General features: G+C 44.1%; 1 protein-coding gene across 1 annotated transcript in view; it reads left to right on the forward strand.

The window, feature by feature from the left end:
- Window positions 1-906: 906 nt before the first annotated feature.
- ABHD2 (abhydrolase domain containing 2, acylglycerol lipase) overlaps window positions 907-15,482 on the forward strand; it is a 35,013-nt gene continuing 20,437 nt past the window's right edge. Inside the window, exons 1-3 of the mRNA XM_074155963.1 lie at window positions 907-959; window positions 11,250-11,327; window positions 12,206-12,406. Coding sequence (XP_074012064.1) covers window positions 12,213-12,406 — 194 coding nt within the window. The 5' untranslated portion in view covers window positions 907-959; window positions 11,250-11,327; window positions 12,206-12,212. The remainder of the gene's footprint in view (window positions 960-11,249; window positions 11,328-12,205; window positions 12,407-15,482) is intronic.

Here is a 15,482-nt window from a genome sequence, read left to right on the forward strand (position 1 = left end):
TTATTGTATTACTGGCTTTCCTTCAGTGCCTTCCAGATGACAGCCTCTGTCTACCTCTGGGCAGATTTCATTGTCTCCATCACACATCGCACTTGGTGGGAGGCATCCAGGTGGGCACTACAGTGCCTCTGAGGGGCTGCAAGACCCCTTCACTCCTGCTTGGCAAGGCCCAGGAGGTGGTCCCACACTGCACCCCAGTGCCACGTTTGCCACAGGGAGGTGGCGCACGGGAGACAAAACCCGCCTGTTGAAGGCTCAGCCACCATTTTTAAGGTTCCAACAAGGTTCATTGTTCCTAAATGAATTTTAACTACAACGTAGCATTACATGACCAGTATTCAGCACCTGGGCACACTCAGATGGATTATCACCAGTTTGTACCACGCTGGAGAGGCTTCTGGCCCATCGGGCCCTCAGAACCACCAAGCCCAACATCACTAAGGGGTGAACGTGCACCTCCGCTGGAGCGGCTCCCCAGGCTGCCTCCCCTCCCCGGGGCAGGGGTGTTGGCCCCGGCAGCAGGATGCGGCTGGTGCTTCACTCTCACGTCACCGATCCTACCACCGATCCTACCGCCGCTCCCCACACGCCGCCTCCCGCCCCGTTGCTGCCCCGCTCTGTCATGGCGCCTGCAGCCGCGACTCCCCACGGGCGGCGGCAGCCCCGCCCCGCCCCGCCCGCCGCCGCCAATCACCGCCCTCCGCCTGACTGAGAGGTGACCAAGCCAACGGAACAACGCCGTCCCGCCCCGCTGCGGCTCCATCAGCCAATGGCGACCGCGCAGCCCGCTCCCACCCTCATCTTGCCTCTCGGCCAATCCGCGCGCGTGTTTGGGCGGGAGCGGCGGGGCGGGGCGGCCAATGGGAAGTCGAGGGCGGTCACTAAGGGGCCGCGGGTAGCGGGGCCGGTGCAGACGGGTGGGAGCTGTTGGCGGCCGAGGTGTTCGGCCGGGCCCGCAGGTGAGGCGGCGGCGCTCCGGGAACCACTTCCCTGCCGGGCTAAGGGGGCAGCGGCAGCCCTCCGGGAACCACTTCCCTGCCGGGCTAAGGGGGCAGCGGCAGCCGGGGCTGCTTCCCTGCCCGCTTCTCAGGGGCACGGGGCCTGAGGGGACGCGGGGGGTCTGGCCGCGGCCGGGTCTGTCAGGCGCCGGGCAGTCAGCGGTGCTCCTCAGACTCCCCCTGCCCGCCCAGCAGCCCTCTTCCTATTTATTGTCCGCAGCAGGCTTGCCTTATGTGCTTATTTCCTGGGGTGGAGGCGGGGTAACCCTGCGGTGGGGTTCGGCCTGGCCTGGCTGTGGCGGTCTGTGGTCCGCTCCCCTCCCGGTGCCGCTCTGCTCGGTTCTTGCTGGGGCTGAAGGGCCGCGCAGAGGGTGGTGCGGCGACGGCCTTCCCCGTGGCTTCGTGGAGGTGTGAGGTCGTGCAGGGTGAGAAAAGCAGTGGTGCAAGGGCATCCTGTGCTGGCAGGGGATGAAGGCTGAGGTGGGAAGTGATGGGGAGCCCAGTGCAGTCCTGAGGGGATGATGCTTGGGTGAGTTAGAGCCAGGTGAGTTCTGGCTGACGTCTGTCAGGTTGCACTGCTTCCCCTAAATAAGGCTCTTCTCCTCTGTTACTCATGCTCCTAGGTCCTGACACTGCTACTAGTGTTTTGCAACAACTTTAGACTTCCTTTTGTTGATGCTTGTTAGCCTGAGTGACAGGATGCTGTCCACTCCATTCGACAGCTTCATGTCTAACTTGTGATTTACTCCAGTACATGATGGGTAGATGTATCTATCACAGTGGATGTATGACAGCTGGTGAAATCCCTTCACCTGACACTAACTCTTTTAAAGAAGTATGTTAGCAGCAGCTTTATTCCCACAGTTATGGCTGGAGGGATAGCATTCTGTAGTAGCATTCTCATGCAAGCGTCTTCAGAGAATTCGTAACAGCTTCCTCTTATTGTTGATGTGCAGTTGTCACTGGTGTGGTAAGTACTAAAAATTCCCGTCCGCCTCTTACAGATTACTGTTTGGCTTCTACAGCGCTGGGAACTGCTTTTGTAACAAATGTTTGTGGCTTATTAATCAGCTGACTGATACAGTGTGTTCATCTTACTTACCTTGTTTATCAATTATTATCATGGTCTGCTATGTTTGTAATATTGCTTAGGTTGACATGTTCTTGTTCCCACTGATACGGTGTGCATAGAACACACAGTTCAGCCATTTGCATTCGTGAAATCTCATTTTCAGACCTTCTGTGATAATGTTTATTTCCTGTGCAGGGAGTTGTGTTACTGACAACTAGTCTGTAGTTGTTCTCTTGTTACCTCTTCTTGGTTCATCTATTTCACCTTCTTACCTCTCATATCACAAGAGAAGTTTGAATAAATTCTCTTGTTTCTTCTTAGATCAGTGGACACCTTTCTTGTTATTCTAGCCATCGTTTATTTTGGTCTCAAAGTCAAGAGTGAGAACAGGAAGGCTGTTCAAAAAGAGCTAAGAGCTAATGTTTGGGTTCTTCTATTCTCTTGCCTTATTCTTAAAAATAGTTATATTTCAGCTTTTGCATGGGAGATCCTTTCTGTTACTGAGTGAATTAGCTGCATAGAGAATGAGGCTCACCTAAGATTGTGCCTTTTCTAGGGGTGGAAAAAATGTGGAGGTTGGGGATAAAACCTTCCATCTTGCAAAACTGTTTCTGAAGAAGTTAAACTTAAGAATTAATTTGTTCTACTCTTCTTGTAAAAGCTATATTTTTCTATTTGGGGAATGAATAGCAGCTTAGGTTTTAAGTGTTTCATAAAGCTGCATTATTAAACTTGTCATGTGAAAACCCAGAGATTAACGCGCTGAAATAGTCACTGATCTGGGATGTGGTATTGGGAAGGAAAGCTGGCAGAATAACATCATTTGTCCTTGACACAGGCATATGGAGAGGATACCCAAATCTATCATTCCAACTGTACTTTTAGATGTAATTTGATGTACTATAGAAAATGGTGGTTTTAGAGCAGTGATTCTGACCTTCTGTAGTTTAACCTCACTTGATAATGGAAATGTCCTGGGTGCTGCTGGATTCACATTGCCCTGTTACTCCCCTTTCTTGCTCTTCAGCCTCTTCATCCTTATTTTCATGCTGCCAGCTCTGGAAGTGCCACAACTTGGATTAATTTAACAAAAAAACCCCGGAATTTAGCAAATTCTCTAGTAGATGTGTAGGTGCTGGGGTCTTTGGTGCTCTCAATTCCTATTGAGAGGTGCTGACGCCAGCCTAAAACTGGTGGCTTGGGATTTTTCAGCAAAAGCTTAAATCATCATAGTTATGCTACTATATTGGAATCTTCATCTACACTTTTGGGTTTCTCTGGAAGATCGTATCTCATGATGTGGTATAGCTCTGAATTGCTGTTCTTAATGTGTACTCTATAGATCAACTGAACTTCTGTGCAAGTGTTTACCATTCTTCGGCCTAAATAGCTTGTGAAGATAAGGTTATATGCACTTTAAAAAAACCTGATCAAACTCAGCTGATTGAGTTCAGTACCAAACAATCAATTTAATTTCAATGTGCAAGGGCAATCTGTTCTTCTTATAGAGAAGCAAAGTCCCACTTGCCCAACATATGTGGGTGGCAAGTCAGGCAGCTATCTTAGCCGCTTTTAGCTCTAGGAAGCCTTCTGTGCCCAAGGGCTTGTCTTTTCTCCACCTGTATCAGTTGATAATAAAGATTGTCTTTGACTGCCAGCCTTATTCTGTCAGCAGCAGGGATTCAAAATGCTTTGCAAAGCAGCTCTGTACAAACCAGGTGTCTGAAACATCTTTGTGCCCGTGCTCCGTTAGAGGTAACGGCAGTGGAAGGAAGTGTCATACTTGGCCACATATGGAAGATTTTCATCTGTATCTCTAGATTGATCAGAAGGTGCAGTTGCCTACCACTTACTCTACTGTTGAGAAATACTTGAGTTTTTCATCGTGGGTTCAGTCTGACTGAAATAAATGGCAATGACAACTTCCTGAGGACTGAGCTCCTGCAAACACCAAACCCTTCTGAAACTTCCAATGTACTAGCTGCTAATAATTGAGCTACAGCCCTATTCAGGGTATTGAGTACTCAAACAGCATAATACGGGCTCCTCATGGAAAGGGTCAGCTTGGACAAGTGACTGGCTGCTAGTGAGGGGTTCACTGTTCAACAATCTGTCCTGCTTCTAAACTCATTTACATCTTCAAAGATGCTTTTTGCATGGGTGGAGGTTCCAGAAAAATTCTGCTCAGGGTGTTCAAGCCTGGCCATCCCTGAACTGGAACACCCAGTTCTGTGAAGTGTTGGTTGGGCATATGTGAATATGAAAGATTGTACTAAGTGAAATAAGCAGATGCAGAGTCATTTACAGTGAACGTTCTTGTAAGAGGTAAGGAGAAAACGTCCTAAGATGTGCCTGTAATATCCCTAACCTCCCACTCAGATTCAGCAGGAGAGTGGGCCACGTAGTTCTTGGAACTTTGAGTTGCTAGTGACTGCTGTAGTGCTCGAAAACCTCTGTGTTAATCGGCATTTGCTAAAAATTGAGTATTCTGCAGTAGTGGTAGCTGTGTGTTGGTCAGGTCCTGTCTCTTGGGATTTGGTTCTTTTGTCTTGAAATGTTGTTGCTTCATTTTTAATGTAATCATGTGAATTAAACTTCTCTAGTGTGAGCCTTCTATCTATCATGGGCAGACTCTGAGAGAATGACTCTGCAAATCTTCTGTACCGCTGTGGAGTGGAGCTGCTTCTCAGGGGAAAGAAAATACATAAGGTGTTTGAAGACCTTAAAGTGCCACCTCAGCTTTTGACCATGTCCAGATCTAGGTGTTTTCCGACTGCTTGAACCGAACTGGTCTTGAATAAAGTCCTCTTAGCTGTCTTAATGTGTGCTTTGGTGATAGAAGGTCTTTCCCTGCTGTGCAGCCAGTCTGGTGCGGTGTGTACTCCCCACTTAGTCAGCTGTGTACCCTGTAGCTGAGCAAACAGCTGTGAGGGGCTTGGACTTTGGGCTGCTCTTCTGATACGTACACCTGAGCTCTGTGACAGTGTGGCAATGGAGGGGTTGGAGTCTGAGGGTCAATGAGACTTTAACAGTATGATACTGTTTTTCAAAATATAGTGAAGAAATAGAGCCGACTCCTTCAGGGGGGTTTAATCTGTCATGTGGTTTGTCTTAGCTCATTTAGCTGTCTGTGGCTTGGTGCTAGTAATGTTCCCTCAACTACTGAGCATGGATTGTTGAGTTGTCTGCAGTGTGTTTACTTAACTTTTTCCCTTGACCGTAATGCTGCCTGCTGGCACACAGGGTTATGTGGTAGGCGAGTGGCATCTGCTAATGCTGTAAGATGGTGGAAAGATGTCAGCCAGGATTTATTTTCTCTCAGTACCTAAAAGTAAGCTTGACTTCTTCTACAAGGAGCTGAAGCTCTGCCCTGTAGTTCCACAAGGCAGTGGTTAGCGTGTGACAAAGTCCTAAGTCTCTGCAGTAATTGAATAATTATGTTTGCTTAAATAACATGAGCCTTTTCTTTAAGATAAGATGCAGTTAATTGATTTCTGTGGAGTCATTCTAGCCTTGTCTTTTTCTTAGTTAATATTGTATATCAGGTGTGTGCAATAAAAGCTAATGCAGTGTTTTTTCAATCCATCTGTGACAAACAGGAACCAGATAAGGTGACATACAGGGAGTCTACATAGCAACCTTCTTGGATAATATACAAAAGCTGCCTGTCATGCAGTAGAGCCATTTTGAGTAGTTAATATTGTGAAGAAACAAAAGCAGTTCCTGTAGTTGGAAGGAAGTGAGATTCAAGGCTTAGTTGACTAAATTAGCCTTCTTGGGGAAGTGAAAGACCTAAAGAGTCTTTGGCCCTGTAGAATGATTCTCAGGTGCTTTCTTAAGCAACCTGCCTTGGCACATACACCCAGCCCTCTTTGGTGCTCAGCTTCTGCTCTGAGGGTGTAGGGCTTTTCAAAGTGAAAAAAGAAGAAAAAGCTCCAGTTAAGGACACCTGTCTTTCTGGCTGTGCTCATGGTACCTTATGCTATGAACTTTGTCCCTGTAACCTCAGAGTACCTCTAAATTCAGTATATGAGCCAAGTAATGCATCTGATGGAAAGGTCAGACTCCAATGAAGGCACCAGCCAAGAAATTCTTGTCAGAACATGGTGTAAACAGAACCTGCTGCTTTGTATACTTAGAGACCAGCCAAATCCTGTCCTGGGTGCTGGCTCTGGCACAAGGTGGAGGGATTTGCACCAAGGACTTCTGTGTGCTGTCCAGGTAATGTTCTTTTAAGCATCCTTGTGATGGGACATGTCATGGTGCCCTCTTTATTTGGAGATAAAAATCTGTCAGAGGTTTGACAACAAAACTGCGGCAGTCTTTGTCAGACTCTTGATGACTCTGGTGAGGACTGCACTTTATCTCTCATGGCCACATCTCCTGAAAAACTAAGCTTAAGTGCTTGAAGTGCTCAGTTGATTCTTAATTATACCCTCTATGCTTTGAGATCTGAGACTTAATTGGCTGTTTTAAATGGCCAGAAGTACCAAGTGGTACATCAAGGTGATCTCAGCGTTTTGCTTCTGACGTGTTTGCTTCTGAACTACCACTGAAGATAATAGGAGGTTCTGCATGGGGTAAGCTTGGTTAGATGCCAGGCTTGAAATAAGCACTGTGATGCCTTGCTTTATGTGCCAAAACTGATGAGGCATAGTACTGGTGTGGCCCTAAAAAACACTTATCTATGTAATTCTTTGGAGACCTTAAAGTAGTGTTTAAGCTTAACACTTTTTCTGTAAAAATGAGAGCATCTTTTACACCAAAAGTGCTGGGTAAAAGGCAGGATACAGGATGGTGCAATAAAGCTTGAGTTTTTTCATGATTCCTCTTGCACAGATTCTTGTACTCATGTAGCTTGTGTGACCTCGGACTGTCCTCCAGTGCTTTATAAAACCTTAGTCTGGCAGCCTTTCCTATCAATCACATTGCTTCAGAGTCTTTCCTAGATGTATACGTTCCCTAGATACATTTTCATCTGGATGGTCTCTAAACATCTTCCTCTGTATTTAGACCATTGAGAGCTCAGCAGTGGACACTTCTTGCACACTTCCTGGGGTGAGATTCAAATAATATGATGGCATAAAACTCAGCTTTGTTTAAAAACCTTTGTAGCACTCTGACATTCCACCATTTCCTTGATAAAGTTCCCTTCTCCATAATGTGGTTCTAAGTAACTTACCTGATAGTAACAGGCCTGTAACTTTTGGGTTTGCAGCATGTCTTCTGGAAGAGGCATTAGCTTTGGCTGATATTAAAGATGATAAATTTCCTGGAAGCATTCCTTGAAGAACTAAGTTCAGTAAAAGAACTTTCTTCCTTCCCCCCTCAAAGGGGGGGGGGGAGGGGAACCCCCTTATTTCTGATTGGAATCTGCCTAGGCACAACTCTTTCAAGTAGAAGTTTCTATTTTTCCTTTAGTCTAACAAACTTTGCAGAGTTTTATTCCCCAAGCAGGCACTACAAAAAAGTGAAACCAGTTCAAGAAATGTCTGAGAAATTCGTTAACAAAGTCTGTCTAGAAATGGCCTCTTTGGCTCTTCTGAATCTTAGTGGGGAGGAGAGAGGGTATTACATTACTTGGTGGAAGCTGTAAAAGGACAGGAAAGGGAATTTTAAATGCTTTCAGTGTTGGCCAGGTATGCTCCAGTGTTTTGGTGTCCAGCTGAGCTCTGAAAGCACTAGTGATCCAGAACACTGACTGGTGGGAGGGTATCTAGGAGGCTTCTGTATTTGCCATTCCTGGAAACAGGTTTCCTTCAAGATTCTTCAGTGATCATAACGGAGCATAAATATCTTGCTTGTGGAGCCCCTTTTAAAGAGGCTGTTCCATACAGCTGCATCTTCACTTTAGCCCAGAGCATTTCCAGTGCTTCAGTGAAATGAGTCTCCCAGGCTTTCAGCTGCTCATTAAAAGGCCTGAGGGAAGTACCCTATGGGAGTGGCTTCCTTTAATGTCTTTGTTTTTTTTTTAATGTTGGCTTCCCAGTATGCAGAGTCAGGGTCAGCTTTGGCATGGGTGGAGGAGCTGTAGTGCTTGGCTACCAAATCCTGTGTGTGCCATGTTGACTCACAGGGTGAAGTGACTCCTGTCCCTGCAAGAGTCTCCTCTCCCCAGGCAAGCTGGAACAGAAGTGTGTACAGGTCTCGGTGAAGTCATGACTGACAATAAATCCTATTGTACAAGTAAAGATCTTGGTGATGGCTTTCCCAAAACCCAGTGTCTTTGAAAGGGTACGTAAGGAATTTGCTGTGGCTCTACTGGCTTTTGTTGTACTTGTTTCTATTCCTGTCTGGAAAGGGGAGACATGGGGTTTTTTCTTGTACTTGCAAGGGTGAGGTGTGCTCTGTTAACAGCAGTGCTGAAGTGTTTCTTGTAACATGATTTTCAGCTTTTTATTCTGTGATGAAAGGGCAAATGAAAAGACTCCACAAATCCAGCATTTGCCCTCCAGTGACTGATTTTAAAGTTACTCCTCAGTCACAAATGGGACTCTAGAATATTGCTTGAAAAAACTGTCAGTCTTTGGGGCTGTCATGCCTTTAAGTGATTTTTTTTTTTTTTTTTTAAAAAAGGAATTGTATACTTAAGGTGCTTCAAAGTAACATCCTTGGCCCCAAGAGCTTCAACTTCTTTGTGTTCCTGGATGTGGATCTGAAACCCTGTGATGGACGAAAAGGCAGGCTTAATTGCTCCCAGTGATATACTTACTGCCTCTCACTAATTTTGTCTAGCCTGCTAAAAGTGAATCTAGTGTTCTGTATACAGAAAAGAACAAATGTTTATCTGTTTATATTAGTGCTGACCCATTTAGAAGAGATTCTAGATTAAAATTTGACTGGCTCAACACTGGTTATTTGTCCTTTTTTGTAAACAGACAAGTTTATTGGGTCAACGCAATAAAGATCTAACATAACAGAAGCAAGGTGACCTCATCCCTGCTTGTAAATAGGGGGGAGGCATTTGTCCTATGTGATTAGAGGCAGAGCTCTCAAATTAATTTTGGTAAGCTAAACACATAAAACTTCAGAGCAGAGTGCTCTGGCTCAGCCCCTGCAAATCTGCCCTGGCTGAGACAGGTCTATTTAGGTCTTCAGAAATACCAGACTCTTGAGGATGACCCTGAAGTGTCACAGCTGGATGCATAGGGCATGGAGTTTACCAATCTGGCCTTTTTGGACTAGACCCACTGCTTAGTTAATCACTACAGACAGCTGTGAGAGTAACAGGAGTGCCAGCTTCGTGTTAGCTGTGCAAAGGCTGATCTGAGCTTTTAGGTGAAGATCCTGACAAATACATGAACCTCTAGCACATGTTTAAAGTGTGTATGTTCAGTGAATGTGTATTTAGACTGTCTAAAAGGGAAGAATACTAGTTCACAAGTGTCAAAGCATAATCCTGCCTGCCAAGAGCTGTTTCTTCTGAAAGAGTCCAAGCCAGTATGCTTTTTTTAAGGTAGTGACAGGCAAAAACTAGATATAGAAGTATCAGAAAGATACGGTATGTTTGTGATCTGAAGATTATGTGGGAAAGAAGACTCTCAGTGAGATACAGCTTAGTTGGATCAGTTATACTGAGTCATTAGTACAAAATGCTAATCACTAATCATGTCCAGTTTTATTTTTAACATTCACTAATACTGTGAAAGCTGTAAACAGCAAACTAGCTTAAAATCCAGGTGGCAGGAAGGTCTTAGGTAACTTCTGTATCTATTTATTTTCTAAATAAGGAAGGGAAGGTGCCAAGAGAAGAACTTCTGGGAGATTTAGCTGGACAAGTCTTACTCAAGCACCTGATTGTCCTTGAGTCAGCAATTGTTCAGGAACTCAATCCACTCTTTTGCTGATGGTACCTTCCCTGGAGAAGCTGTTGCTGTAGTTTGCATGTTGTCTCCTACGCAGTTGGTGGTAGTGTTGGTGAAAGTCTACCAAGCGTGGAAGTGAGCTAACATACTACAGCTGATCGTTGTACTTGAACTCTTCATTGAGACACATGATGCCAATGTAATTTTCTGATTAGAGGAATAAATGGCTTTTTGTAACCCACTTCTCTGTCCCTGCTACTCAGAATCAGAAAATAAATGCTTCAGAGTTGTCCGATATTAAATGTCTCTGCTTCCCTCACCCTCTGTTCTCCTGCAATGCAGACAGTTATGGTGGCAGAAACTTCTAGCTTTCCAGCACTCTGCTAATCAATAGCTGATGTCAGCCTTCCAAGGGATTTTGGTGTAGCTGCACTGAGTACAAAAAGTACTTCTGGGGTTTTGCCTTCCTGCTAGGAAGACGATTAAGGCTTTGGTATGGCCTGTGCTGTTGGTGGTGTTGTGAGTTGGAAGCAGCAGCTGTGGTAGAGAGCAAACTGTTCTGGAGCTTTTTCCTGGAAGCTCCAGTTCCCCATTGCTTTGTTGTGCCTGTAGGGGATCCAGTTCTGATTGTAGATATCGCTTGCTTTTTTTATGGTTAGGGGCTGAAAGCTATCTCTCCGTTATTGGCATCATCAAATTCTTGTAACAAGCCTTGGTGTGTGTGCGCTAGTGTTAATTAGGTGTCTGTATCTGAGCTTCCTGGTGGCTCTCACCATCCTGAAGTGTGGTATTTTGTAACTTGTCAAAAAAGCAAGTGTGGGAACAAGCAGAGACTGTTTACAAGCTTCCATCTGTAGGAGAGAGCTGCCTTGCTAAGCCTGAGTAAAAGTAGCAGGAAACTTCTTTCAGACTGGCTTCACACTTCAGTAACAGCGTAGATAACTGCATGAAGTTGGGAAGAACAGTGGCCTTTCACTTCTAGCCTTTTAAATACAGAGGGATTTGGGTAGTGCTTACAACTGAGGACAATGTCACTGTCTTGCAACGGTGGTAATTCTGTGGTCTTCTGGAAGTTCATTGTGTGGCTTTCCTCTCAAGTTGCAGTGGTTTTCATCATTGCTTTCTGTCTATCTCTATTCATGAAGGTGTATTTGCATACTGCAGATAAATTAATATGCTGTAGGCAACTGATGTAGTTTGGAATCTGTCCATAGGCAAAAGGTTTGTGATGCAGATGGATCAGAGTTGAAGCGGTTGTGACTGAATATACAAATCGTTTGCAATGGGATCTCTGTATAAACTTGTGTTCTTTCCTTCCAGCTGAGAGATGCAGCCTTAGAAGTAATAATCAATTTGCTTCTTCTCTCCTCACAGGGTAGCACGTGGATCCAGACAGTAACCATTCTACTGAGGTCTGGCAATTATTTCTAGTTTGAAGAAAAAGTGAAATTGGTAAGACTGATTTGTCACTCACTCTGTTACTTGGGTTACCCACTTGGCTGAGGAAAGACCCAGGGGAAAAACCTGCCCCTTCAGCATGGATGAAATGTCCCTGTAATAACTGCAAGCAGCTATTTGAACCATGTGTTCAAAAGAAGCTGGATCAGTTTAAGAACTTGATTTCAAGGTGCAAGGATATTGTTATATTGTGGGGTTTTTAATTTTCTCCCTTCCTTTACTGCCTTTACTCTGAAGCCTTTGAAAGACTAGATATTAATCTAGTTCTCCTTCAGCTGCAGAACTACAGTGAATTAAAAGAAATGCTGAACTGTGTGATACATAAAGTGACCACCTTAAATAGATGCAGGAGTTAGTACCACTGTTCTTGTGGAGTTGCAAAATTCAGGTTGAGGAACTAGCACAGTAATTCTTTCAAGTTCTCCTTTTCAAGCCTGGCTTGTACATCTGGTATGAAGCACACATCCAAAGCTGCTGATGTGCCTTTATAGCCTGGCTTTTCATTCAGCTTCTATTTGAGCTGGGTAGTCTTGGCCAAGATCCTGAGAGTATCAACTGGCTGCAGATAGTAGGGTTTGACACCTGAGATCCTGTTGCAATTCTAGTGCAGCACTGATTAGGAATAAATCTCCTTTCCAACTGATCATCCAGTTTCTATTTCTTGTGCTGGTCAGGTTTTTTGGAGCAGTACAAAATAAACTTCCTTTCATCTTAAAATTTGCTAGTGTGAGTTGATAGGCAAGGATATTTGTATCAGTGTTAACTGACAAATTTAGTTGTTTGGCGCAGTCTTGTATTTACCATGGCAATTGTTATTAATAACCAACAGTATATTGCAAAAGGCTTTAATATTGTGGGTTTTTTATCTCCAGGTTCAAAATGAGTACAATGTTGGAAACCCCTGAGCTGCCGGCAGTGTTTGATGGGGTGAAGCTAGCTGCAGTTGCTGCTGTTCTTTATGTTATTGTTCGCTGTTTGAATTTAAAAAGCCCAACTGCCCCCCCTGAACTCATTTACCAGGACTCTGCTTTGGCCCGCTTTCTACTCAAATCCTGCCCGCTTCTGACCAAAGAGTAAGTAGTATAACTTTTTCCATGTTGACCTGTGTTGTAGAGAGAAGGGCTGCACTTAACCATTCTTCTGCCCAGTGCGTTTCTTAAACCTGAGTGTGAGTGAATGTCAGGGTATTGTCTTGAGAAAATAAACATGTTCCAAGTGAAGCATTTATTTACTGTTAGTGTCCCAGGTACCTGGGGTTAAGACCAAGTCTTATTGTGCAAGACTCTCTGTGGATGTATGGAAAAGGTCATCCCAGCCCCTCTGTGTAGTAGCTGTATGCTGATACTGTGCTATACCAGCACTATATAGCCCACTGTCTGGGGAAATGGGGGGAGAGAGATGTGGTCAGCACTTGTTCCTGTTCATGTACTCCCCTTCTATTAGGGAAGAAATCTATCAGGGTTCACAGAAAGGAAATGTTCTTATGGTGTGTCTGGGCACTTATAATGAACACAGGGATGGCTATTAGTTTTAAAGTGCCTACTCTTATTTGAAGTGCCTTAAGCTGATTGAAGACTAATGAAATCTATTACTGGGTAGACCACATTACCATAGCTAGTTTAATAAAGTAATGATGTACTGGCTAGCTCTGAGCCTGTTGAATCCACTTTTGAATTCACCTTATGTCAACTGTGTGTTTGAGCAGGCTGATCCTTGACCTTCTGTTCCAGGACCTCCAGAATCAGTGCAGCTGCCCTTCCTTTCACCAATAATATGAGCATTTACTACAATTTCAGGAGGCTTTGGAGGGACAAGGACTTTGATTACAGTATTTCTCTTCTGCAATCACTTTGAAAACTTGCAAGTCCTATTTAGAAGCCCTAAATACATCAATTATCTAGTAAGCACTCAGTGCAGCTGCATGAACCTTCCTTTTGGATCTCAAAAGTCAAGCTGACTTAATGATAGTGGGAGATGAGATTCTAGGGGAGATGAGAGGCTTTTAGCAGTGCTGCGTTAGGTGCCTTGATTACATAAGGGGTAAGACCTTAGGACATAGGATCTGTAAATGCTTAGAGGAAACAAAGCATTATCTGTTTTAAATTGGAACCCAAAGAGGGTTCCCTGATGCATTCTGAGTTTGGTAGTAATGTAAGTTTGTGTTGAGGCTGAGCATTGAAATTGGATTCTTGATTATGGCCAGTGACTTAACTGCAAAGCAGTTGCTTCTCTAAAAAATACTGAGTAACTAGAACCTTAGTGTGTCTCAAACACTTTTTGTATCAGTGTTGGCACTCCAGATTGACATGTCCCTAGTCACTGAAAGAGCAAGTATGAAGCTGTGCTGATTACCAGCCTTGAAGGCATATTAGCATGAAGCTAATCTTTGGAAACAGACTGTAACCTAATTGAGAGTCTGTTTTACTCCTGTTTCAGCTCTGTTCTCATGGCACAAGCTCCTAGCACTACTGTATTACAGCCATGTTTTTGACTTTCACTCAGTTGGAGAACAAAGCATTCCCGAAGGAGTGAAAATGCAGAACATGTCTAAAAACTGCAATACATCTGTTGTGCATTAACTGCAGGAGCGAAGAGCTTCTTGCAGAACCTCAGTGTTGTGTTAAGAGCGTGCAATCGCAGGATTTCTGCTTTCTCTGGACCAGCTCAGAGCTCAGGCTTGCCAGCTTCTCTGAAAACCGTAGTAGTGATTTCCAATACATGGTTCTTGGGCAGAACACTGCCTGAAGGGTTTGCATGACCCCAGGAAACAAACTTAGCTGAAACAAACTAGAACAAAGTGTATCAATAGGTAGTTTTTCAGTCTTATAACCTCTATACTTATATTGGGGTAGACAGGAATATAATTGCTGTTGGACATTGAATGGGCTTACAGGAAAGACAACTCTTTAAGATGATGCATATCTGATTTCTTTTTTTGCTATGCTGTTGACGTTATCACACTCTTTTCAATACAGAAATTAAAGAAAAATCAAAGAAATCCTGTCTTTAGGCATGAAAGTCACCTGGAGACTAAAGGGGAACAAATATACTTAAATTCCTGCAATTTGCATGAAATAGTTTGTAGGACTAATTAGCAAAAAGCTATGTGAAAGCAGTTTTTGCCATACTCCACTGAAAAATCTTGTAAGGCTTTGATTACTTGCTAATTATTCAGAGTGTTAGGAAAGCTGATTAAGCAGCTTTTTTCAAACTCTACCATGAAAGCAAAATAAGTAGCCCAGCAATCCCTTCTGTTATATCAGTACTGGGGGTGTTGTAAGGTCTGTTATGAGACCAATCCTTCTGTACAGCTGTGAACTGGCTTTCAGACCTGGTTTGCTCAGCTCCCTTATTTTTAAGGGAGGAAGGGGTGAGGCTATTGCTGGGAAAAACGGGGTAGCAGGGAGAAAGCAGAAATAAGTGAAGTTACTTCATCTGTGCAGCTATTAAAAAAAAAAAAATGCTTGGTAAAAATGTTTTTGGACTTTATTTCCCCCTCATGGTACTACCCTCACCTATAGACTTATTCAATACATTGTACCCATAGTGTCATTCAGTAAGCCAAGTGGTGGTGGGTGAATAATTAAAGAGCTTTGGATGGTAAAACTGCCTGAGATGGCTGTGTGCCAGGTACCTTGTACTTGCAGATGTTAGTACTGCTTTTTACAATTCTCTAAACTGCTATAAGCTTTCTACATATCGATCAAGCACTGAAGACAGTCTTATTGCTTACCATAGAGCTCACGTTGTCTAACCTCTTTACTTCCCTTCCGTTATCCTGTCCAGCTCTCTACTTTGGTTTACCAAGTGGAGTAGCATAATCAGACCCTTTTTCGCTTAAAAAAAAAAAAAAACTAACCTGTTTCTTGCATGGAGGCTCTTGCAAATCAGCACAGCTATTGGTGCCCTCAAGCACTTGGGCCTGACCCCAGCTGTCTCCTTTTCCTGGCTTTCAAATTGGTACGGAAAGTCTGCCATCTGCTCTCTTATTCCTGGAGAAATGCAGCATTGGCTCTTTGATTCATGAAAAGAAATTTGGCCAGAGCTTGCTGTACTAGGCTAGACTTTTTTTTTTTTTTGGCTGTTCCCAATTTCTTCTGCCATCAGGTGTGCATGTGTATCTTCCTGTAGAGTCATGGCACAAGTGTC

Source organism: Numenius arquata, chromosome 11 (genome assembly GCF_964106895.1).
Source record: "Numenius arquata chromosome 11, bNumArq3.hap1.1, whole genome shotgun sequence".
NCBI lineage: Eukaryota > Metazoa > Chordata > Aves > Charadriiformes > Scolopacidae > Numenius > Numenius arquata.